The sequence below is a fragment of the Sminthopsis crassicaudata genome, chromosome 1 (assembly GCF_048593235.1).
Source record: "Sminthopsis crassicaudata isolate SCR6 chromosome 1, ASM4859323v1, whole genome shotgun sequence".
Lineage (NCBI taxonomy): Eukaryota > Metazoa > Chordata > Mammalia > Dasyuromorphia > Dasyuridae > Sminthopsis > Sminthopsis crassicaudata.
In genome coordinates, this window is record NC_133617.1 from 22,890,325 (window position 1) to 22,916,237 (window position 25,913).

Here is a 25,913-nt window from a genome sequence, read left to right on the forward strand (position 1 = left end):
TTCTCTTAGTTTCATACAGAATCAGAAGGCTGCTTCCTTCTTTTATTCCTAAAATCAAGGTCCTAGACCAGGGGTTCTCAAACTATGGCCCGCAGGCCAGATGCGGCCCGCTGAGGACGTTTATGTGGCCCACCAGGTTATGACAAATGGGCTGAGGGGCTGAGACAGAGCGTGAGCTTTTGTTTTTACTATAGTCCGGCCCTCCCACAGTCTGAGGGACAGTGACCTGGCCCCTAGTTAAAAAGCGTGAGGACCACTGACCTAGATGATGGAATTGGGAAGGACCTTAGTGACTTTGTAGACTATTCAGACTTAGACCATGTAGACTTGCAGTTTTCAAACTTTGTACCTTAAGATCCCTTTAATCTCTTAAAAATTATTGAGCCGCTTTCAATGAGCTTTCTGGGTTATATTTATTTTTATTTACCATATTAGAAATTAAAATACTATAGTATTATTATAAACATAGTGTTGATACCTAGGAGTCCCCAGATGATATTTAGAAAATCATTGATCTAACCAAACTCCAATCATTTTATAAATATGACCAGTTCAATTGTTTCAGTTTTGATTATCTCTTTATGATCCCATTCAGGGTTTTCTTGGCAAAGATATTGGAGCCGTTTCCTCCTCCGACTCATTAGATAGATGAGGAAACTGAGGCAGCTCGGGTGAATTGACAGATTTGAACCCTGGTCTTCCTGACTTCAGGGCCAGCACTCTGCACTGCGGAGCCAGCGAGCTGGCCCATAGATGTGAGTGCTCAGGCCCAGAGAGTTGCATCACTTTTACAAGCTCCCATTTACTACATGGTGCTCTGCCTACAACTCGAACCCAGGTAGTTCCCACAATCCTGGCCTTCCATCAGTACCTCACTTCCTCACGCTCTCCCCAGCCCCAGTGGGGCTACAATGAGTGGATAGAGTGCCGGGCTTGGGAACCCAAAAGTCTTGAGTTCAAGTGCTGGCTTACCTGTGGTTCTGGATAAATTGCTAAACCTCTCTCAACTTCAGATGCAAACTGGGCCTAATTATGCACCCACCACACGTGATAGTTGTGAAAATATCACAGGTTTTGCAAGCTTTTGAGCACTTTTATAAGTAATAGCTATTTTACTAGAGATAATAATAATAATAAAGGGTCTTATAAGCAGCATGTTTTAAAGACATAAGTCACATTGTCCAAAGCAGCCCCAGCATCTCCGCCATAAATGGCCAAGGTGTCATTATCAGATGGATGGAATCGGCCTCTACTCTGTGAGTGGTCGGACCCAACCAAGGCAGGCTCGAGACTGGAGAATCAGAAATCTTTCAAAGTGAGGAAGGCAGCTTGCAAGCAAATTAGACCCTCCTGCTGGAGTCTCACCCCGGTGCAGGAGAAGGAAGGGAGAGACCCAGGCTAGGGGGGAGACTGCAGTACTTCAGTGAGCCACAGTCCAGACAGTGGGGGGTCACAGCAGCAATATGACACGTGGTCAAAGCAATTCGGAATGACGTGATTTTTGCCAGAGGGTGAACACAAAAAAGTTGTTATGCGTAGCTCAGGGCAAGGCCTGCTTGCTGAACTTTTGCTCTGGAAAACGGGATCTCCCAATAGCTAGGCCATCAGCAGTTGCCTGAATTGCCATTTCCCAAAATTCTCCCCTCTTATCCAGTTTTGCATTTAGAAAGTCACCCCAGCTGGACGGTGCAGATAGAGCTTTGGTCTTAAAGTCAGGAGGAACACACACACGCACGCACACACACACACACACACGAGACAAAGTAAGTACAGAGCACATAAGAGTTGCTCTTGACCCCAATTATGAACAAGCTTTGGCTTGAAAAATCTAATTTTGCCTGATGTTTGTATGCAACTATTATATTTTATATTGCCTTTGATTTTGCTTTTTTTTTAATGTTTAAAATTTTTTTAAATGCCACCTTTGCAGAGCTAAGGTTCTGTGGCTGGTTGGTACATAGGTTGGCTTTACAGAACTTATTTTTCTCTCCGTTACTCTTAGTTAGAAGGGAAAGGGAAAGGATAGCCATCTTGGGAAATGAAGGTGATGTAAAACCAAATGACATCAGTGAGAAATTTGATTTTCTTTTCTTAAAGAAGAAAAGAAAGTATCACTGTGACACACACACGTAGTAGTTCATTAGTAGAAATAAATAGTTAATACACTAGATATGTAGAATAATAGACACACAAATGCATTATTGGGAGAATTGTGAATCTCTGCAGTTTAGAAGAGGTATTTGGAATTATGTGCATAAAATGACTAAAATATCTATACCTTGACTCAGAGATTCCCCTGCTATTTATGTATTCCCAGGAGGTCATTGCTGAGAAGAAATTCCCCATATACATTAGAATAGTCTTAGCAGCCACTTTCTATTTAAACAAACAACTGAAAACAAGGTGGAAGCCCATCATTTAAAGTGTAAGGAAACAAATTATGGGGGAGGAATAACTTGGGCTATTACTGTTCCATAATAAATGATGAGTTCAGAAAAACATGGAGAGACTTCCATGAAAGAGTGCAAAATGAAATAAACAGAATCAAGAAAATAATATGCACTGTAACTACAGCAATGAAATACAAGAACAAAAATATGCCTAATATTAATATTGCAAAATTATAAAGCTAAGCTTGGATCCTAAGAAGAAACACAAGAAGATCTTCCCTCCACCTTTGCCAAAGTAGAGGTTTACCACTGTGGAACGTAGCATATTGTGTCAGTTTTTAAAATACATTTTAAGTAGTTTTGATAATTTTTTTCTTAAAACATATGTAAAAGAGTTGGGGAAATATACAATGATAAAAGATAGAAATGAAAATTTGCTTTTAAAAGGAAAAACACAAAAGTATACACCATGGTAATAACCAAAATGTCATATTTCATAGCAAGAAAAGAACAGAGAGGTGGAAGGAAAACTTTTTAAAACATTACAAATAATATATAAGTATCAAATATTACTTAAATTATTAAAAATAGTGTTTTTATTGACCTAATTCTTTCCTTTAACACACTGAGGTTTTCTTTTTCTCTCTTCTGAGCTTTTTTTCTTCTGTATATTTTTAATTTTTTATTTATATTTATACATATAACACATATGAAAAGTCCCTATTTCAACTTTTGTCTTCTCAATTTGCCCCTATTTGGAGACTCATGACAAAGAAACGTCCTTGTTGTTGGTATTCTTCAGGTCCAGTGCTAATTAAGCAGATTGATATTTGAGAAATCAAGGGCTAGTTTAGTCTCCCCTTCACATCCCTGGGACTCATCTGACTATATCCAGAAGACTGGATTTGATTTAAATCATCTCATTTAAAATGATAATTAAAAGTATTGCTCAGTGTGTTCCTATCAAAATCACATTCTTTACATTCTGTTATCATTGGAGGGAATAATATCCAGATCAATGAGCTTACAGATCCAAAGATATCAGTTAGTTTTGAGATACCTAGAGTGATTTTTTAAAATTATTCTTTTTTTTCAAGTATATTTTAGTTTATTTTGGAGAGGTCATCATGCCAGTCTTTATTTTTCTATTTTTTAATAGTAGCTTTTTATTTTCAAAATTTACTCCAGCAAAACCTTGTGTTCCAAATTTCTCTTCCTTCCTTCCTCCCACTCCCCTCTCCTAGACAGCAAGTAATCCAATGTAGATTAAACATGTGCAATTATTCTAAACATAAAAAAATATTCTTTAACCACATAGACTTCAAAGCAACTTAAATAATAATTATGTCAATTAAATAAAATTCAGATACAATCCAACTTTTAAAAATTAAGCTCCAATCTTGCTGAAAGCTACAAATAAAGTTGTTTTCTTGATTGATGCTCTTTAGCCTAAAATTTTCCTCTTTTGAATCTTCTATTTTCACTACTCAATCTATCCAGTAGCATCCCCTATCCACTTTAATTTTTGTTTGTTTTTCCATTTGTTTTTCTTTGGCAGCTATATTCTTTGCCAGAATTCGTGCTCTGCTTTGTGGTACCATGTCAGAAACACCTGTACATGTTTATACCAATTCCCTAAACCCATTTCAAAATCTACAATGATTAACCTGGAATAGGCGTATGAGTATTAATTGGTTCAACTCCTACCCCCTCATTTTTAAAATTATTTTTTCAATTAAAATATATTTTTCCCTTCACCCTTTATTTAATCCTATATTGAAAAAAAAAGGAAAACTCTCATAATAATTATAGTCAAGCAAGACTATGGAGTTTGAAAAATGTATGCTTCATTCTGCATTTTGAAGAGAAGTGTTGAGCAGATTGCTTATTGTTCTTCTAAATCTTTTTAATCCAAGAGGTGTTAAAAGGATTGCACTTGTAAAATCCCAGATCTTTAATATAATTCTAAGATAATATAAATGAATGGAATGGAAAAGTAATTCATTTATATCCTGAGAATATAACAGCAACTTTGGAAATATATTTTCCTCAAAGAAAATCCTATAAGAATTTTTTTTTAATTCAAAGAAGAAAGAAAAAGGCCAGACAGAAGCCAGAAAGCAATACAGCTTAGAAAACTACAGGTCAAACTTATTCTATACTTAAAAAGAAAAAGAAATTCCACATAATAGTTATGAATTTTAATGTACGCCTCATTCTGTTTTATGGACATAGAAATGCCAATTTTATTTGGTGTTTCTTAAGTTCCGAATAAGGATGATTAAAAAATATATATATATATGTGTATCATATATATACACACATATATCATTTATATATGCATATTATATAACATAAACATATATACGCATATATCATTTATATATTATATATGCATATTATATAATATACACATATATATGCACATATATCATTTATATATTATGTAATATACACATACATACGCACATATGTCATTTATATATTATATATGCATATTATATACATATATATGCACATATATCATTTATATATTATATATGCATATTATATAATATACACACATATATGCACATATATCATTTACATATTATATAATATACACATATATACGCACATATATCATTTACATATTATATATGCATATTATATAATATACACATATATACGCACATATATCATTTGCATATTATATAATATACACATATATACACACATATATCATTTACATATTATATAATATACACATATATACGCACATATATCATTTACATATTATATATGCATATTATATAATATACACATGTATACGCACATATATCATTTACATATTATATAATATGCACATATATACACACATATATCATTTACATATTATATATGCATATTATATACATATATACGCACATATATCATTTATATATCATATATGCATATGATATAATATACACATATATACACATATATCATTTACATATTATATATTCATATTATATAATATACACATATACGCACATATGTCATTTACATATTATATATGCATATTATATAATATATACATATATATACGCACATATATCTATATGTTTACATAGACACATTTTGGCATGAAATAGCTGCTATAATGAAAAGAACAGAGTACCATTCCTTATAAGTGAGTTGCCCGTGTTCCTCTAGTCAGTTGTAAGCTCTTTGAGGGCAAGGACCTTGTCATAATTCACTTGGCATCTCTCTTGTCTTCCAGTACAGTCTTAAGATTTTTGATTTGGAAGAGAATTAAGAGATTGCCTAATGTCTATTTATGGATGAGGCAGCTGATGATCAAAGTGGCTGAATCATTTCCCCAAGTGACACCATAATAATTCAGTGCCCAAACATGTATCATAAGCGTTGCGATAGTCGTCTTTCTCAACCCTGTTCTACGTTCATCCAGAAAGCAGAGGGTAACCTGATAACCTCTGTACACAGAAACCAGCATCAAGTGGGTCGAGATGATGACGGATGGAATCTGTCATAGCAAGTAGACTCTAAATGCATGAAATAAAGAGGACAGGGCAAGAGCCCTCGTTTTAGTTTCTCATTCATTTATTAGCTAAATAATTCTTTATTGACCTTCTACAGTATATGTGGTTTGTTTCACTGTATAGGGTAGAAAGGGGAAATGAAAAGACAAAGGTTGCGTAAATGGTGATCTTACTCTTGGGAAGTTTAATAAGATCTCTAATTTCCTCCCTTTCTTCCCTCTGATGTTCTCCAGTCAGCCATTGACCACTTCTGAACTTTTTTGTCTCTGTACAAGTATGTGTGTGTGTATGAGCATGTATATACATACATATATATATATATCCATACATTTCTCTATACACATATTTTCATCTCCATTGATCCCTTCTTCAAAATAGAAATAGAAAGTCCTCCCTCATAACAAATAAGTGCGCTCAAGTAAAACACGTCAACACTTTGACCACTATCGACATGTATGTCTCACTCTGCACCCCAGTGTATCACCTATATTCCAAGAAATATATGGCAGGTAATGATGAGAAGGGGGATCGCATTTATCTAGAGCTCTGGGTTTTGCCAAGCTCTTTACCTGTGCTAACTCACTGAGTCCTCACAAGAAACCTGGCTTGCCCAGGATCACATAGTAAGGGTCTGAGACATGGGACTTGAATTCACTTCTTCCTGACTCCAGGGCCCAGGCTTTGTCCTCAGTACCACCTCGCTCTCTCCTAAATTTAGAGAATTAACAGGGTTAAAATAAGTGTCTGAGATGGAATGAGTGTCATGAGCCCGGGAGGACTCCAGCTTGACACACTGCCAGGGCCTCCTGAAAGAATTTCTGTAAAAGCACCATCCTTGGATTATGCTCTAAAACAGGCTGAATTCCATTCAGTGAGCATTTATTAAGCACTTACTGTGTATTGGGCACAGTGATTTAAATCTGGTGTGCTGAACCAAAAATGCCTTTCAGAAGCGCCCAGAGGTAAATGATACATATTGAGGAGCTTCAAGAAGGAAAAGGGGCCAGTCACCAAAAGAGCAGGGAAGTCCTTATGTAGGAAAATGGTACCCAAACTGCATGTTGACTGAAGTTTGAGATTTGACAAGGAGGAAGTGGTGAGGAAGGAGACAGATGGGGGTCCATTTGTGAAGAGGAGAGAGGCAGGAGGCCCAGAGTGCCGATTTAGAACTGCTGGTTCCGCTACAGCAGGGTCGTGGGATTGGAGACGGTCAGGCTTGGTTCTTGGCAAAGCTGTTGGGCATCAGGGAAAGAAGTCTGAAACTTGGAGCCAAAAGACCTTTGTTCAGATCTTAGAAGTGCCATTTACCAGCTATGTGACCTCGGACAAGGCCCTTCTCTTCCTATTGTCCAGTTGTGAGGTTGGACTTAACCAAAGTTCCCAAATCAGCATCTATGGTTTTTTACATTATTTTGATAATAGTATTTCAATAGAGTGGGTTTCTGTGTTCAATAGGGTGAATGTGATCTTATGTATTTTATTCGGGCCATTAGGGGACATTACAATGCACTGAGCCTAGAGTCGGGAAGATTCATCTTCATGAGTTCAAATCTGACCTCAGACACTTGACTGAGTGACCCTGGGCAAGTCACTTAACTCTGTGTGCCTCGGTAAAATGAGCCAAGGAAGGAAATGGAAAACACTCTAGTATCTCTGCCAAGAAAACCCCAAATGGGATCAAAAGAATTGGACACACGAGGACAGCTGGATGAGTTCAAATCTGGTCTCAGACACTTAACACTTCCTAGCTGTGTGACCCAATTGCCTCAAGGGAAAAAAATACTATACAAATGATTCAACTTCAACTGTATATATTGTTCATATAAAAACATTTCCCTGATAATGAATCCATGGGCTTCCACAGTCAGCCAGGAGTTCAGGAGGCACAAAAAGGTGAAGAGCCCCTTCCTCAATGAGCTCTAAGGCCCTTTCAGCTGCAGATCTCTGATCCCCTGACAATTCAAGAGTGATAATAAAACTTTTCTTCTAGGCTGAAATGAATCCCTTGAAAGGAGCTCTTTCAGAGTCCATAGCTTCCTCCATTAAGATGACCAGCAGCTTCTCCTGAATGGCTGTCCTGGGCTGACCCAGGAGATTAAAATAAGTGGATTAGGTACCATGACAACAGTAATGAGTTATTGATTTAGCAGCAAGGCTCTGCTCCTACTTCCTCATCTCTTTTTCTCAGTGCTCTCCTTCAAGAACCATATTAGCGCCTTTCTCTTGTCTCCTTCCAGCGGAACGGAAGCCCCCCCTTTTCAACATGAATGCAATGAGTGCCTTATATCACATAGCCCAGAATGACTCCCCGATGTTACAGTCAAATGAATGGTAAGATTGCTGGTGTTTGTTCTGTTTTGTTTTCTGCATTGGATTTCTCTCTGCGTCCACGGGTCCCTCTTTGTACTTTGTTAATAAACACTGGACGTGTTAGTTCCACCGGATGCCAGTCTGCAAGAAGTCAGAATATCCGTTGCTTTGGACAGAAGGCCGAGTCCTCCAGAGTCCTGCTCTGGCTGTGAGGGTGCTGGGCTCCCAATTTGGGGGCAGATAGTCCTCCAGCAGAAGTGGCTCCAGAGCCCCCTCCCACAAGCTCACGTTTCTCTGCTCTCCCAGCGGGATTTCATTGTTTGTGCTTCATACTCACTCCAGGCCTCTGTCCATGGGAGCATCTCCCATGTTTTTTTCTGGGAGGATTGTGTGACCATTGGTCATGTCTTTACTGTACAGAGACTTAAAAGAGAAGGATATCGGTCTTTTGTATGAATATCTCACCCTGCTAAGTCATAGGATCCTTAGTGTTGTGGTGCTACCGTGTTATGTGATGAATCTGGGACAAGGAGACCAAGAGCAGGGCCTGGGTTCTCACTGTTCCAAGACCTCCTTCCAGGTGCCTTCTCTCCAACTTGAGAGTCCTAAAAAGTTGCCTATTTCACTGAAATTAAATGCATTGGCCAAGCTCATGTGGTCAGTAGATATCAGAGATAGTCCTTGAACCCAGGTCTTTCTTTGCCTATTTCACTGAAATTAAATGCATTGGCCAAGCTCATGTGGTCAGTAGATATCAGAGATAGTCCTTGAACCCAGGTCTTTCTTTGCCTATTTCACTGAAATTAAATGCATTGGCCAAGCTCATGTGGTCAGTAGATATCAGAGATAGTCCTTGAACCCAGGTCTTTCTTCGTGATAAAATTTAGCAAATGTAAAACACTTTGCCAACTGGAAACAGTATCTAAATACGCAGCTTGTGGTTATCGTCACTATTTGTGGCTTCCCGGGTAGCTCAAAATCCATCGCGCATTCTGGTTGGTTTGCTTAAAATGAGAGGGACAGAATATATAGCAAGTCCCAAGATATAATTATCTTTGTCTTTTTGGGAGAAGTGCCTCCAATCTCATAGACTCTCCCAGCAAAAACCTAAAACAGTTTAACCCAAAAGCAAGTGCTGAATTTGTTCCTGATATCCCTAAAATAAAAACTACCTCCCCCCAAAAATCACTTTCTTTAAACCCTAAAATGTCATTTGGATACAAAGGAGAGTATTATAGAGAGAAGAGGAGGCATTTGGAGGCTAAAAACTTGGGTTCAAATCCTGGCTTTGTCACTGACTCACCACATGACCTTGAGCAAGTTGCTTCCCTTTTTGAGCATTAATTAGTTTCCTGAGTTCTGCAATGAGGGGTTTCTGCTAGTCAATAAATAAGTCCTCTGGCCCTACAGTCTTTAAATTAATCCGATATACTTTATACTGTTGATTTTTAAAAATTAATTAATAAGGAGGTTCAACTAGTTAATACATAAGTCCTCTGGCCCTATTTCTGTGTTACTACATTTTAAAAAAATTTTTGTGTTACTATAATATACTTTAAAGCTCCTCATTTTCTTTTTTTTTTTAATTGATTAAGATTAATTGATTGGTTATCTTTTCTATATTTGTACCCACAGGACAGACTCCTTTAGGGGATTTGTTGATTACTGCTTACAGAAAATACCTCAGGAAAGGCCAACATCAGTGGACCTATTGCGGGTAATTTTCCTATTTTTTGGTACCTGAGGAGGGGTTGAAGTCATTCCATGGTAGAGCTTCATCATAAATCATTCCCACGGCTGCTCAGAGTGGCAGTCTCCTAATGCACATTGGACAAGTTGCTATAAACATAGGCCACCAGCCTTAAGCTGTATAGACTCTGTTTTGGCAATAGAGTGATTTTTGCCTTTGGGTGTGAGGGTGGGGATTAAGGATAAAAATCATTATTAAGAAAATGTCTAATACTTATTCATATATTCCCTGCAACCATTAATTGCTCCGCTTTTGAGTTACTCTATGCTAGACCAAAAACTTTTTAAGAGTTCAAAATATTAATCAAGTACTTAAAAGTATTAGTGAATAGCATAATGGCAGTTGTACTGCCTTCAGAATACTACACAGAGCCATGGATTTCTTCAACATTTTCCTTTCCATTGCATCAACATTTCAACAAACTGATAAAGATTATAACCTCTCTATACACTGTCAAAAAAAATATTTCCTCATGGCCAACACAGTGATGAGCCTCTGAGAACTTAGTCTGATTGGTTTTTAGACAGCACAATCCACTGGCAAGCCTTTGCCCAAAGTCCTACCCAAGCATGGTGGGCTCTCCTGAACTCTTCTCCCCCTGGCATGGTTGTCAAGGCCACAGGGTCACCTCCCCACCACATTGGCCATAATTTACACAGTTCATGAGTAATACTGAGTACTGATGTACCGTCGTCAGTCAGCAAACATTTATAAAGTATTTATAAAGTACTACATTTGAGCTAAGTGCTGTGGACGTCAAGAACTGTAAAAAATTTAGTCCCTGCCCTCAAGGAACTTCCATTCTAATGAGAAAAAGAGCATGCAAGGAACCAGATACTTAGAATATACATAGAAAGCAGAGGATAAGCAATCTCAGAATGAAACTGTAATAGACAACCGGAGAAATCGGGAAAAATCAGAGTTCTAGTGGTGGTTGTTTGTCCTTCGTTCTCAAAGAGGACCTGGACATTAGGGAGGTGACGCCATGACAGGCAAGTGAATTGGACTGAAGTGAGGGAGGCCTGGGAAAGTCACCTGCCTCATTTTCCCCTCCAGGGCCACTGGGTTCAGTGGCCAGATATAGATCTGGATAAAATGGGAGAGCTTAACCTTTTTAAGCTAAGAAGTCTGAGTCCTAAAGGAAGCCAGGGAAGTATTTGAGGTAGGATTTTTAGCTCAGCTCTTCCTGACTCCAGATCCAAGGTTTTCTATTCACAATGCCTTCTATGTTAGAGACAAAACAATTCCAGCAAAGAAAAAGAAGGTGGTGTTTTGGTTCCCTTTGGTGGATGCTGAGAAAACTCACCTACTTCCTTAGATCTTAAAAGAAGGGAAAGGAAACGAGAATGAAGACTAAAGTATGAGACAGTCCTAAAAGAACAATGTCAAGAGTATTCAAACTCAGAATAAGCCAGCCCTGGCAAGGAAAGCCAAACCATCAGCTTAGTAAAAAGTGTTGTTGAGTTTGTCCTCCTTTTAGCTATATTGGGCGGTGGGAGAAAGAAGATCAAAGAAAATCTGTGAAGGCTGCTTGGGGTGAATGGGATTGTAAACTAACAACAGAAGACGAAGATCTTTTCTTCTCGTGTTGTTTCTGTTTTCTTTGCCAAGAGAAACTGGAAATGACTAGATAAAAATAGGCAGCAGAGAGCTGATCTCCCAAATTAATAAGGAGATAGTAAGAGAACTTAGTCTCTGGCTCTGTGAATTCAAACCACCAGGCTCAAATGAATTACGTCTTCAGTTAGTAAAAGAAGCGGCCCCTGGGATGCTGAACCACAGACAGTTCTAGTTCTTTGTTCATGGAGCACAGGAAAGGGGCCACAGGCCCACAGAAGAGCAAACATCCTTAGCTTTACCAAAAAGGAAGCAAATAGAATCCAGCAAATTATAGGCCAGGGAACTTGACCTTGTTTCTAGCACATATTATTAAAGAGATGGTTAGTAAACATCTTGAGAAGAAAGCAACAATCACAAAGAATTGTTATGATTTTGTCAAGAAGAGAGATCGCTCCCAAACAAAATCACTGGGGTCTTGTTTACTTGTTTAAAAAGGGTAACAAACAGGAGGGTTCTGTAGATAGTCTATTTACATGTTAACTAATTATTTGATAATATATCTCATGCTGCTCCTGGGAAAGATTCGGAAATGGGTTATATGTGGTAGTATAATTATGTGGCTTTCAAACTGGGTGAATGGCCAGACCCAAAGGATTGTCACTGATAGTTCCGTGTCATCACGGAACACCCCAAAGAATTGTGCTCATCCGGTGCTGTTTAAAGTATTGATCATGTCTGGAATAAAGGCAGATCTGGCAGGATTAACGTGTTCAATTGTCACCAAGCTAGGAAGTATACTGGATGAGAGGTAGGAGTTTTCATGGGCTAAAGGCTACATGAATCACCGGTATGATGTGGCAGCCAACGGAAGCTAAGACAATCTTGGGCTGTGTTAAGACAGGTAGATGTACCAGACATAGGGAAATGGTGGCTCTGCTTTTCTCTGCTCTGGCCAGCCCAGATCTGACCTATTATGTTATATATTAAAAAAGACTATTGATTAGATAGGAAGCGTCCGCATAGAGCAGTCAGAAGAATGACGGGCCTTTTGTCCTGGCCATATGAGGACTGATTGAAGGAGCTAAGGATGTTTAGCCTGGAGAAGAAAAGATTTGTGGGTAAAGAACAACTGTCCTCAATTATTTGAAAGCCTGCTTTGTGCAAGAGGGTTTAGAGGGCACGCCCAGAAGCAATGGGTGAGAGTTGCAAAGAGGCAGATCCAGACCTGATGTTAGGAAAAGCTTCCTAACAATTAGAGCTTTCCCACAGAGGAACGGGCTGCCTTGACAGGCATTTGATTTCCCCTTTTTGGAGGTCTTCAAGCAAAGGCTGGATAGCTACCTGTTAGGTATATTGAAGAAGGGATTCCTTTTCACCTTTAAGTCATACTCAGTGACCTCCCTACTCCAAGTTCTGTGATTTTGGGTAAACAAAAATCTCTCTCAGTGAGAAGAAAGGCTATTACAAATCAGAGACATTAAGGAAGCCTTCATGGAGGAGGTAGATTCAAATTGGTCTTCAAAATATGGGTAGAAAAGGAAGGTAGTAAAGACTCAGAAAGACTTGAGCGCTCAGATTAATGCAGTGACCAATTAAAATTCTAGAAAACTATCAATGAAGTATGTTATCCATCCTTGAACAGAGAGGTGATAGATTAAGATGCAAAAATAAGATGTGTCTTTGACAGGGTAGGAGGATAGAAATAAGGTAGCAAAAGAAAGAAAAGAAACATGGAGACATTTTTTTTATTTCAAAGAAGAGAACAGAAGGAAAACCAAAAAGAACCATAAATTAGCAAGATATTTTAGAGAGTTATAGCCTGAACTCATTGTATATTTAAAAGGGAAAACAACCCATACATAATAAAAAGCTTTAGTTTCTTGTACAACCCACTTTTCTGTTCTACCATGTATATGGAAATACCCATTTCATTTAGTGTTTCTTAAGTGCAGAATAAAAATGAAATTATAAGAAGTAAGAGAGTATAAGAGAATTATTGTACAATGAGGCAAGGGTCAATCCATTTAGAATGAATGCCTAGATCGCATTAATCTCTTATAAAAATTGCAATTTAATGGAGTATAATTATTTGCCAGCTCTTCCTTTTTCTTTTTTTCATCCAACCTCTTCTTAAGGCTTTTGATCATATCTTTGTGTTCAATATACCCAGAATACCCCTTCTTTCCCATTTTGTTGTGTCAAAGGGAGTGCACAGACTAATGACTTTTGGAGGGTAGTTTCAAAATACTTTCCAGGGTGACACGGCTAACTCGCAGGCCCGCCAACAATGCGTTAGTCTATGTAGGAAAGGTTAAAAATTTTACTTACTTTACTTTACTTTACCATAGTCCCATTAAAGTCCTTCTCATAGGTATTATCATGGGATGTAGACGGCCCACGTTTCTCAAAAACTGCCCCAGCAGCACATGATTTCCAGCAGATCCTACTACGCTAGATTGTCTTTGGGTCCAAGTCTACCAGTGGACTATCACCTTAAGAACTAGCATAGCTCCATTCAAAGAAGCATATCGCTAAAAAATTATCGGCTGTACGAGATCTGGAAGAAATGAAAGGAAAAGAAAGGAAGCTCATAAAAATGTCTACTGAGGCTTCCCTAGAGGGGTTTTGATCCACATTAATGGGAAAGTTATCCAGAATAACGGAAACACAGGGATGTGTTGGATGAATTGAAGGCGAACGATCTCTTCCCGCTCCTTAGTGCCTGGCATAATACCTGGAACAAAAGTAGGCACTTGATGAATACTTGTTGACGACAGCAATTCATTGTGGAATATTTATTCATAGTGTTATCTATTTTTCTATGCTCATTCTGAAATCATTAATCTGTAAGTACTTGTTTTGGGTATGGATTGAAGAAAAAAATAATAGTTCTGTGTAACATCTGACTTAAGGCTGCTTTCCCATCAACACAAGGCCTCTTCAACTATGTTTATGACCGTTTCCTACTTTTTCACATCAGAAACAAAAAAAAAATGTATTTGCCATTTTGGGGGAAATAGCCATTTATTTTTGAAACAGCTTTTAATTGTGAGTATTGCTGGCCTTCTGGTCCTCGTGCAAGCAAGGATCTGTATTCGTCTTCACATGTGAAGAGCCCGTGTGTGCTTTAATGGGTATACCCAAAGCCTGTCTTCAAGCTAAGCTACATCTGGCCAAAATGTTTATTTTCCTGATTTCTGATGTCATTTGGTTAATAAAAAACACTTATTAAGTGTTTCCTGTGTGAGACACTGTGCTAAGGGCATACAAAGAGGCAAAAACCAATCCCTGTCCTCGAAAAGCTTATGGTCTAACAGGGATCAGCATGCACACTTATGTACAAACTATAAACAGGAGAAATTGGAGAAAATCAGCAGATGAAGGGACCTGCATTAAGGGGATCGAGAAAGGCTTTGTGTGACCCAGAAGCCCTTCTGTTCTTTTGAAATAGTGGGGGCAGTGAATCTGATGACTTCCCAGATCACGACTGTGGAATAGATGGATTATTTTTATGATACATATTAAGATTTCATAGTTAGCATACTACCAAGACTTCATCAGTGTATGTTGCCTCCTCATAAGGCTAACTTCCCCCCCCCCCCCCCAGGCTGGGGTTAAGTGACTTGCCCAGGGTCACACAGCTAGGGAGTGTTAAGTGTCTGAGACCAGATTTGAACTCGGGTCCTCCTGAATTCAAGGCTGGTGCTCTATCCATTGCGCCACCTAGCTGCCCCCATAAAGTTAACTTTTTACTGACCATTTTGTCACTGGGTAGTTTCCTCCATCTCACCTATTTTTACTCTGAAGCCACTGGCCTTGCAAAACAAGAATTATTAACAGAGGCTCTTACGCACCTCTCTCAGTGCCATCAAATAAATGTAACATGCCCTGATTACTTCTTCCCCTCTGTCTGTTGGTGGCCCCTTCTTGAGGTCTCTAATTTTCAGTCAAAGGGTTTTAATTTGGTATTTTCATTTCTTAAACCTTCAGTTAAATTAAACTGACTTTTTTGCACATCTAACTATTCTTAAAGTGCTATGCTAGCCATCAGAGAAGATGCAAAGATGAGGAAGGCACAGCCCCCCATCAGGGAGTCTATGATCTGGTAGGCAATAACTCAAGTCCATCCATAGCAATAACACAAAATTTCATAGAGAGCACTGGGCTGGAGTCAGGAAGACCTGAGTTCAAATTCAGCCTGAGACACCACTGTCTTGGGCATGTCGTTTAACCTGTTTGCCTCAGTTTCCTCATCCCTAAAATAAGGATCATAATAGCATCTCCACCACCAAGGATCACATAATGTAATAACTTCTAAATTGCTTAGCACAGTGGGCGCTATGTAAATGCTAGTTATGATGATGATGATTATTACTAGGCAAATTATTGCTAGGAGTTCTGGGAAAGGAAGAACCAACCCCCTATTGGTGAAACAAGCAGCGAGCATTTGTTAAGCACCTACTTCATGGAGAATCGGGAGTGTGTGTTAGACCTGTTAGGAGACTGGGTCTTCTTAGAAGGTTTGGAACCAAAAAATCGACATATTTGAATTGTCCTGTAGGAAATCTCATCTGGCAGCTTTCTGTAGGTTTGCCCAGAGCCAGTATTGAATTCTGTGCTGCCTTTCCCTAAAAACAATCATCCTTCCAGGAGGTCTTCCATTACTATTGGTTGGAACTCAGTTCAGATGGACATTTATTGAGCATCCTCAAAAAGTGGAAGCAGAAAGACTATTTAGTTCAACATATAGTCAGTGCCTCCTCTGACAGGTGAAAATAATGGATATTTTGGTTTGGTTCAGTCATTCTCGGTTGGTCCCTGTTCTTCGGACCACATTGGAGGGTTTTCCCGGCAGAGATATGACAGTAATTTGTCATTTCCTCCTCCGGCTCATTTGACAGATGAGGAAACTGAGGCAAACAAGGCTAATATGTATGTGAGGCCAGGTTTAAAATCACAAAGATGAGCCTTCCTGACTCCAGGCCCATCACCCTATCCACTGTGTCACCTGTCTTCCCAGTTAACATCCAAACGTGACAATTAAATTGGAAGAACGATGACTCCTGGATTTCAGGCCTGGAACAATGCTGATACCAGTGGCCAAAATCAGGAAGTTGCGAAGAGAGAATTAGATAGAAAGATGATGATTTAGGGGTGGAGGATGGGGAGGGATAGGGACAATTGGTGAGATTGAATTATGGTACCAGTACAGTTTCTAATTACACTTAATTTTCAGATATTGAATCAAAAAGGGAAGCGCAACTTGTGTCAACCTCAGTTTTCTTACCTATAAGATGGGAATAATAATATAGGACCTAACTCACTGGATTACTGAGGAACAAGTGGAATCACATATATAAAGTGCTCTTTGAACATTACCATCCTATATAAAGGCCAGCTATTAGTATTATTACTAGGAAAAAAGATACAGAGGGATGTCAAAGCATAAAGGAGGGCAGTGTGGGAGGACCTGTCAGTTGGTCTTAATCTTCTCAGTGCAATATGATAGACTGTAATCTGAAGGTTATTGGGAAAAGGGTGACTTCAGGGCCTTGATGAAAATAAGAGGTTTTTCGCAGCAGTTGTAGGGAAAGTTCCTCTTTTCTTTTGCAATTCCAGACAAGGAAGAAAAAGGTTTACCACCTTATCGAGTTCTCATCTTTTTGGCACTACTATGGTTGATTAGATTAGCCTTAGTCATTTTAACCTAAATCCTAGAACAGGAACCTGTCGTAGTTTTAGGGGAAAAAAAAATAAGAAAATAATCCTCATTCCCATTTGGTTTTTGCATGCTGGGTAGGGGGTAATAACTATCTGCAAAAATCCACCCAACTGCCTTAAGGAACTACATTTATTTTCTTCTGCACACATGACAGACGCCAAATGTTCCATGACCACCCATCTCTGCTTCTTTTTATCCTTCATTCAGCATGACTTTGTACGGCGAGATCGGCCACTGCGGGTCCTAATTGACCTCATACAGAGGACGAAAGATGCCGTTCGTGAGCTGGACAATTTACAGTATCGAAAAATGAAGAAAATCCTGTTCCAAGAGACCCGGAACGGACCCTTGAATGAGTCACAAGAGGATGAAGAAGTAGGTTCAGCCTTTGGGGGTGGGTAAGAGGAGGGTGCGGCGCGTTGGCTCGTCCCGAGTCGGGCCAGAAGAAGAGACTTTCTCTGATTTGCACCTGTCTGATTTGTTTCTAACATCCGTTATCACTTCCAAGTGGAGAGGGAATCCATCTTAGTCTTTCTCTTAAAAATAAAAGAATACAAGACTATGATATTAGCTATCATCCATAAGACCCTGGCTCTAGAACTGGAAGGAGTCCCCGAAGCCATTTCATCCCACGTTGCCCCCATCACCACCATCAAAAAATGCAGTGTCTAAAGTATGCAAAATGATCTGCATTGACCACCTGGGAGATGGCTGCTCATTCTATCCCCATTTTACATGGGGGAAACTGAACCTGGCTCGACTTGGGTGGTTTGTCCAGGGCAGGAATCAGGCTCCTGAGGTTGGGTACAGGCCTTTGCTTTGTCTGAAGCTGAGGACCAGGCCGAGGGAAGGAAGGCGGCTTCCCCTAGGCCACACAGGCAGGAAATGGGCTTTCCTAAGTCACGTGGGTCAGCAAGCATCCTGAGCAGCTCTGGACCACAGACTCTAGAGATAACGTTCTTTGTACTCTCTCATGCTGCCTCCTATTGGTACAAAAATGTAATTCAGAAAACTGTACCAGGCCCTAAAATCGATGAGAAATGTTTGTTATCCCACTCCCACACCAAACATAGCAAATTCTGAGGGCCGAACCTGCTTCCTCCTCAGACCAGTCATCCTTCCAACTGGTCTTCCATTCCACTGGTTGTGGTTCGGTTCAAATGAACGTTTAGTAAATGTCTGCTCTGAGCCGTGGGATTTCAGGCAGATAAAAGGGGGAGGGAGAGCCAGTCTTGGAAAACAGAAGTAAGTGCTGGATTCAATTCTGTGTCTGACACACCTAGTCTGATCCCAAGCAGCTTTCCAGTAGTGAACTCACAGGTCCCAAACTACTCAATCAACCAGCATATATTAAGCACTTAGTATTTGCTGGGCATTTGTGTTACGCACTAGGCATCTAAAAAAAAAAATGCAAAAAGCATCCCTGCCCTGTAGGAGCTGAGATTCTAACGGGGGAGACAATATCTACATAAATTTAGATAGATCATAAAACTAGAGAGACAGAAATAGAAGATAGACGAATTGTTGTTGTTTAGTTTCAATCATGTCTGACTCTTTAGGACCCTATTTGGTGATTTCTTGGCAAAGATGCTGAAAAGGGTTGCCCTTTCCTTCTCCAACCTATTTGATCGGTAAATAAACTATGACAAAAAGGGGAAAGTGACTTTCCAGGCTTACACAGCTAGCAAGCATCTAGTACTGGATTTGAACCCAAGATTAGTCTTCTTGACTACAGGCCCAGTGTTGTGAACACTGAGTTCCCTGCCTGCTAGGAGAGAAAGAACAAGAGAAAGGGAGGGAAGAGGGAGATTGACATATATTGATATCATAAGATATAAACAGAGTAGATGGAAAGCAATTTTCTCAAAAGTATTTTATTTTTCTAAATAACATTTTCAACATTCATTTTTGTAAAATTTTATGTTCCAATTTTTTCTCCTCACCTCCTCCCCTCCCCAAGACAACAAAGCAATCTGATATGTTAAATACGTGCAATTCTTTTAACCATATTTCCATATTTGTCATGTTGTACGAGAAAAATCAAATCAAAAGGAAAAAAAAAAGCAAACACACAACAAGAACAACAAAAGGTGAAAATACTGTATTTTGACCCACATTCAGTCCCCATGGTCCTCTCTCTGGATGCAGACGGCCCTCTCCATCACAAGTCTGTTAGAGTGGCCTTGAAACACCTCATTGTTGAAAAGAGCCATGTCCATCAGAGTTGATCATCACATGATCTTGTTGTTCCTGTGTACCATGTTCTCTCGGTTCCACTTACTTCACTCGGCATTAGTTCCTGTAGGCCTGGAAAGTAATTTTTTAAAGAATTATAACAAATTTTAAAAGAATCGTGCTGTAAGTGGAAAGAGAAGAATAATATAAGACACAGTCCGTCCTCTGGAGGAGTTTCTAGTGCAGCGCAGGGAAATAAACGCATCCACAAGTGACTCGACGACAAGGATGGATGTGATAAATGCACGGGAGAAGTATAAGCAGGGTGAGGGTTGTGAGGAACTCAGAGTCAGGATATACTTATCCTAGTGAGTAATATTGCTCTGAAGGGAACCAGACTTTGGAAGCATAAAGCACAGGTCAGCAGCTTGGGAACTGCCTCTTGTGGTTTTAATAGACAGATAGATACAAAGATCCCTACATACATACATATGAAAATTTAATTGGTTTCTCTCCTAATCCTTCATGATTTTTTTTTTTGCCTTTAATAGGCTTTTATCAGACTGCCAAAGCAGTCCATGACACTATAAAAGAGTAAGAACCTCTCATCAAAGGAAAACAGAAAAAAATAAATAATGGAAAATCATGAGAGAGCACTGGGCCTGGAGTCAAGAAGATCTGAATTCAAATCCAGCCTCAGACTCGGCTTTCTAGCTGCATGGCCCTGCCTGGCAAGGCGCTTTAACCCCTGCTTGCCTTGGTTTCCTCAACTTTAAAATGAGGGTGACAATAATGCTTACATCCCAAGGTGGTTGTGAGAATGGAATGAGATAGTTTTTGTAAAGCGCTTAGCACAGTGCCTGGCATATAGGAGGTGCTTAATAAATGCTTATTACTTTTTCTTCCTTTTTCACTCTTGTAGACTGTCCATATCTATCCATTCCATTGATTTCCAGTGCTAGGAGTGATCAGCAGATGAATGCAATAAAATTACACCCAACCGGCCTGTGTAACTAGTTTTATTTTAAGTTGTATCTGGAGGGAGAGCAGGTCAGGGAGTCTCCTTGTCCCTTTATTGGTGTGGGGAACACCCAGGGGAGGAAACTCTGTTAATGCAGACCGGACCCTTTCCGCGCAGCTCAGTCTTGCCTAAAGTCCCAGGTCGCAAGGCCGAACCCGGGTTCTCCATTCTGCCTCTCATTAAAACAGCTTTAATGGACACCAAATGAGATAACACATAAAGCCCTTTGCAAACCTCGAAGTGCTGGACCAACGTTAGCTATTGTTATTATGGACTTCAGGAAAGGGTCTTAATGTTTTTGTACCCTGGGCCTCTTTCACACAGAGGGAAATGCAGAGACCCTTCTCAGAATAATGTTTCTCGATGCATAAATTACCAAATTTTCATAGAGAGACAACAGAGATCCGTGTGTCTGTGGGTGTTTTAAACAAGGTCATAGACCCCAGTTAATGCCTCACATTAGACCCTTTAAAGTTTCCCATAATGTCTTTCACCAAGTCCCGGTCCAGAATGCAGAACAAACTGCACAGCGGCACAATAGAGCTCCTCCTTATTGGCACGATAGAGCTCCTCCTTACTTGGAGGAGAGAAGAATCTGATATCCCTCCCAGGTGGCAGAGGAGCTTGCTGCGGCGGCTAGTGAGATCCAGCTCAGATGGGACTCCGGACCCCCGGCTTTGGCGCTTAGGGCCCCGGTGCCCTCGGCCATCAAATGATGAGTTGGACTGAGGGGCTTAGAAGGCCCTTCCAGCTCCAGGTCTGTGATGTGTAACAGTTAGTTTAATTTATACACACACACACACACACACACACACACACACACACACACACACACACACACACACATACACACACACTCCTTCCTTTAACTCTCCCGGCCCTCAAGCTACTTGGGATCCAGCTTTGACTCCTCCCTCTGGCTTACCTGCCATATTTGATCAGTGGCCCAGAGATGTCCATTTTGTGCTTCCACAGTATCTCTGTCATTCATTCTTACTTTTATCTTCCCTATTCCTTCCTTACTCCACGCACCTGACCTCTTACTATGAGCGATCTCTTAACCAGTCTCCTGTTTTCCCCATTCCAGCCCATGCTCTTATGTTTTAAGGTTTGCAAAGCATTCTATTTCCTTTGGTCTTCCCAACAACCCTGGGAGGTAGATGCCATGATCATCATCATATCGCCATTTCACAGATGAGGAACCTAAGGCCCACAGAGATTATGAAGATTCCCAGGGCCTTTGAACTCTAGGTATGTGTAGCAGGATTTGAACTCAGGTCCTCTTGCCTCTAAGCCCCCTGCTCTATAGGCTGTGCCGCCAAGCTGCCTCTCCCAGAGTTATCTGCCTGTTAAAAGCCCCTCCTGGTGCCTTCTGCCTACCAGCAAAGTCCAGAGTCTCCATTCTGGCGTTTAAGGTCCCCCATGGTCTGACCACAGCCATTTCTTCCAGCCTTATTTCATGGTACTTTCTCTCTCCCTCTCCTCATGCATTTCCCTCTGTCCATCCTGCCACATCCCTGCCTGGCTCTAAGCCGGCACGCCACCTGCATTGCTCCCTCACCGGCCTTGCCTTGAAGTTTTTCCAGGCCTGGAAGCCTGGATAGCCTCCCATCCTCAGTGATGGGGGCGCCTTCCCCGACACCCCTGACTGGAAGTCGTCCTTCCTCCATCCCTGGTCTCTGGTGGAACAGAAATGCATAGGAGAGGTTCAGAGGTCCAGCGCAGTGTTGCTTGTTTGTGCACAGTTGTCTCACAGCTGCATTCTCTTATTTGTCTTACTGACTCCTCCAGCATCTCACCCAAGGAAGGGAACCGCATTCGTAAAGAGCCTCCTGTCTATGGAGCAGAGGGTGCAGGTACAAAGAGGGTAGAGAGCTAGCTGCCTTCCATCAGGGCACGCAGAGAGCCCAGAGAATCACCCCCCATTTCAAGAGAAGGGGAGACCCTGCAGCCGAGGGGTCATGCAAGGCTTCTTCTGTAGGGGATAAGGTTTAAGCTTGGCTTCAATGGAAATGATAATCTAAGAAGCAGAGATCTGGCTCTCTCCAGATCCCAGGCCAGGCATCTTGTGGGCCAAGATCCAGAGAAGGGAGATGGGATGATGGGTCTGAGCTACATCAGGAAGGCCAGTTTAACTAGTGTAAAGGCTGGAAGGATGGATAAATAGGCAGATGGATAAATGGATGGATGAATACAAGGATGGATAAATGGATGGATGGATGATAAATAGATGTATAAATGGATGGATAAAAAGACATGTATAAATGAATGGACGGATGGGTAAATAGATGTATAAATGGATGGATGGATGGATAAATAGACAGATGGATGGATAAGAGACAGATTTGACAGATAAAGTAGACAGATAAAAAATGATAGAGAGATACTTGATAGATAAGACCAAATAGGTGGTAGAATGGTGGATGGAGCATTTTATTAAGTGTGTTTTGTATTCCTGGTACTAAAGATACAAACACATAAATGAAACAATCTATATAATGAGAGAAAGGAAAGGGGGAACCCCATTTCTCAGTGCATAGATAATAAGATAATCCCATGAGGCGCAGTGTCCCCTGTAAATGAATTTACAGGCCCGAAAACCTAGATTGATAAATAAAAGGTTTATTGTAGGAATTTAGAAGGCTCAGTTAGAAAGATGCCAGGGCCAGAGGTGGCTGCTGGGCGGGCAGGAACCCTTATATGGCCAGAAGGATACCATGTGTTGGCTGGGAGGGCTCCTGCCCTGAGAGCGCTTTGGCTCGTTTCTTTTATACCTAGAAGATGATGGGCGGTACCCCTAAATTCTTGGTGGGCTTTTCAGTTAGCTCAGATCAGGTGAGGGCTGGGGGAAGCTGAGCTGATAGCGGGGGCTGGACCCAGATATTCAAAGGGTGCCTTTGACCAGGATTTGTGAATCAATTTCAGCCATGGGTTGGGGCAATTAGAAAGGAATCTTAAAGGGACCTCAACCCCCATCATATACTCATTCAATAAGATTTTTTATAATGAAAAAGCAGTGAATATGGGATCAAGTTTTGACTTAGAAACTTACCAACTCTTAGGAAAATCACTTTACCTCTCTGTGTCTCAGTTTCTACAACTAGGAAATGGAGCTGAGAGTATTTACACTTCCAGGGTTGTGATGAAGAAAGTGAGCTCTTATTATAAATTAAATTTCCATTGTTGAAGTCATTCATTATTTCCTACAGAAGAAACGCTTATCTTACTCAAGATTTCTGTCTTCCTTCCTTTCTATTTAAGTCTTCCTTTCCTTGAGGCATTGCTTTAGTTTTAATGCACATTAGATAGATCACTGGGCCTGGAGCCAGGAGAACCTGAGTTCAAATCCAGCCTCAAACAGACAGTCACTACGACCCTGGGTAAATCACTGAATCTCTGTCTGCCTCAGTTTCCTCAGATGTAAAATGTAGATCATATTAGCACCCACTTTTGATAGTAATCGGAGAATCAAAAGAAATAACCGTAGAGCATCCTGCAAACCTTCCGTCGCTATAGACACGTTAGCCATTGCTGTTGCCGGTCACTCTGATTCTCCAGGCCCCGAAGCTCTCCTCGGCCACTTCGGGGGTCCCAGAGGCTCAGCAGGCCTCATCACAAAGCTGCCGGCGAGTCCTTTCAGAAGGCTTCCGTCCGCTCTGCTGGTCTCTGTAAGACAGCTGGGCACGAAGGGGGAGCCCAGGCCGGTGGCTCTCAGAACCTTACGACCCCCATCCAGAGCGGCCTCTGGGGAAGACGGACGAGTGGATCTGAGACGCCTGGAGATGGGAGGCAGAGGCCACCACATAAAAAGTTTTATCTTTGCAGATTTTGCAGAAAATCTACTTGGCGCTGCAGAATTGAGTGGGTTTAATAGCTCAGTCAATGGATTGTCACTTTTCTCTCCAGTCTTCCTTTTTTTTTTTTCTTTTAACCCCGATGCCCGTTTTTATAGGAGAGTGAACATGGAACAAGCCTGAGCATAAACATGGACAGCCTGGGCAGCAATCACTCCATCCCGAGCGTGTCTGTGAGCACGGGCAGTCAGAGCAGCAGTGTTAACAGCATGCAGGAGGTGCTGGAGGAGAGCGGCTCCGACATGCTCGCGCCCCTCGACGACGACGGCTCCATTAGTTCCACCCCCTCTGTGGCGCACAAGAAGGTAGGTCGGGGGCCGCACTCCGCGGTGCCCTCCAGGACCCATCCTGTGAGGGGGTAGCTCAAGCCGCCGAGCTCTCAGCCGGAGCGCCTCAGAGTAAGTGGGAGCCCCCCGGCCTGGAGGCTGGGGGAGACTTGCCCATCTTCTCACCCGCTTCTTACAACGTCTCCCTCTTCACGGTCTCACCCACCTGACCCAGCAAAGCTGGCTTAAAACATCAGCCCTGACATCATAGGTCTTCCCTAACATTTCCCGCTCTTCCAGAGCGAAGCCATCCTTTGTCCAAAGGCCACAAGTTGATAGATCCTTGGGGGAAAGACCAAAACAGGAGAGCAGAGAATAAGAAGCTTTCTTTAAGGAGGACTGGGAGAGTTTCCTCCCAGAACTTGAGTCCTCCCGCTGTTTCTGGCTCTTCCCTCTAGGACCAAACAACTTCTCTAATTTCCCTTCCATAGGACTGACCTTTGGACAGTTGAATATCATTATGGCCACTTTAGTCCCAATTTGTCTTTCCTCCATTTGTCTAAACAACCCCATTTTCCTCAGTAGTTCGATCCTCATATATCTTGAAATCACGCTCTAGTGTGTGGGGCACTTGGTGCCCGTACCAAATGTGACCCTCCAGAAGGGAACCCTTGTCCAGGTGGGAGCCAGCTTCTAGACACTGAACACCCCAACTGGACTTGGACCGAGGCCCCCACAGGGCCTGAGATGGCTTAGCTTATTTGGCTCCCTGGGACTTGTTGAACCATTGAGCTTTCCGTCTTCTAAACACCCCAGGTCTTTCTCAAACAAAAACTATTTGTAGCCGTGCTTCCTGCCATTTTGGACTCACAATGCTGATTTCTATAACCCAAGAATGAAATCCTCCTTTTTTACAGGCGGAGTGGGGGGAGGCATTTGTTCTATTATTGATAATTTACATCTCATTTCTAAATTTAGTTTCAAAGAGTTGACTGAGGAATTGAGAATTTAAGTGATGAGTAGGTCTTAAAATCCAAGCCTTCCAACTCCAAGGCTAGACCCCCAGTCCTTACCTTGTTCTGCCTTTCGAGACTAAACTTTTACCCCTAATAAATTCTGTCTTACTAAATTTGGCCCCAGTGCTCTAACCTATCAAGATCCACGTTTCACATCCTTACTCAATTCTCCAGATTCCTGGAACCCTCCAAGGGGAAACTTCTTTCTAAAGCTTTTCTAAACTGATATAAAACCATTACTCAATATTCTATGTCTGATTATTCATCCATTTCCGAACCTACTAAATTATAGAATTGTTTGCTTAAGATCAATTAAAATAGGCAT

The 25,913-nt window shown here is 41.0% G+C and overlaps 1 protein-coding gene across 6 annotated transcripts in view; it reads left to right on the plus strand.

Annotated features, from left to right (window-relative positions):
• TAOK3 (TAO kinase 3) overlaps nt 1–25,913 on the plus strand; it is a 233,799-nt gene that overhangs the window by 130,554 nt on the left and 77,332 nt on the right. For all 6 annotated transcript variants that reach the window (XM_074296609.1, XM_074296628.1, XM_074296646.1 and 3 more), the window contains 4 exons: nt 8,152–8,245; nt 9,860–9,941; nt 17,464–17,631; nt 24,405–24,611. In XM_074296609.1, the coding sequence (XP_074152710.1) occupies nt 8,152–8,245; nt 9,860–9,941; nt 17,464–17,631; nt 24,405–24,611 (551 nt within the window). The remainder of the gene's footprint in view (nt 1–8,151; nt 8,246–9,859; nt 9,942–17,463; nt 17,632–24,404; nt 24,612–25,913) is intronic.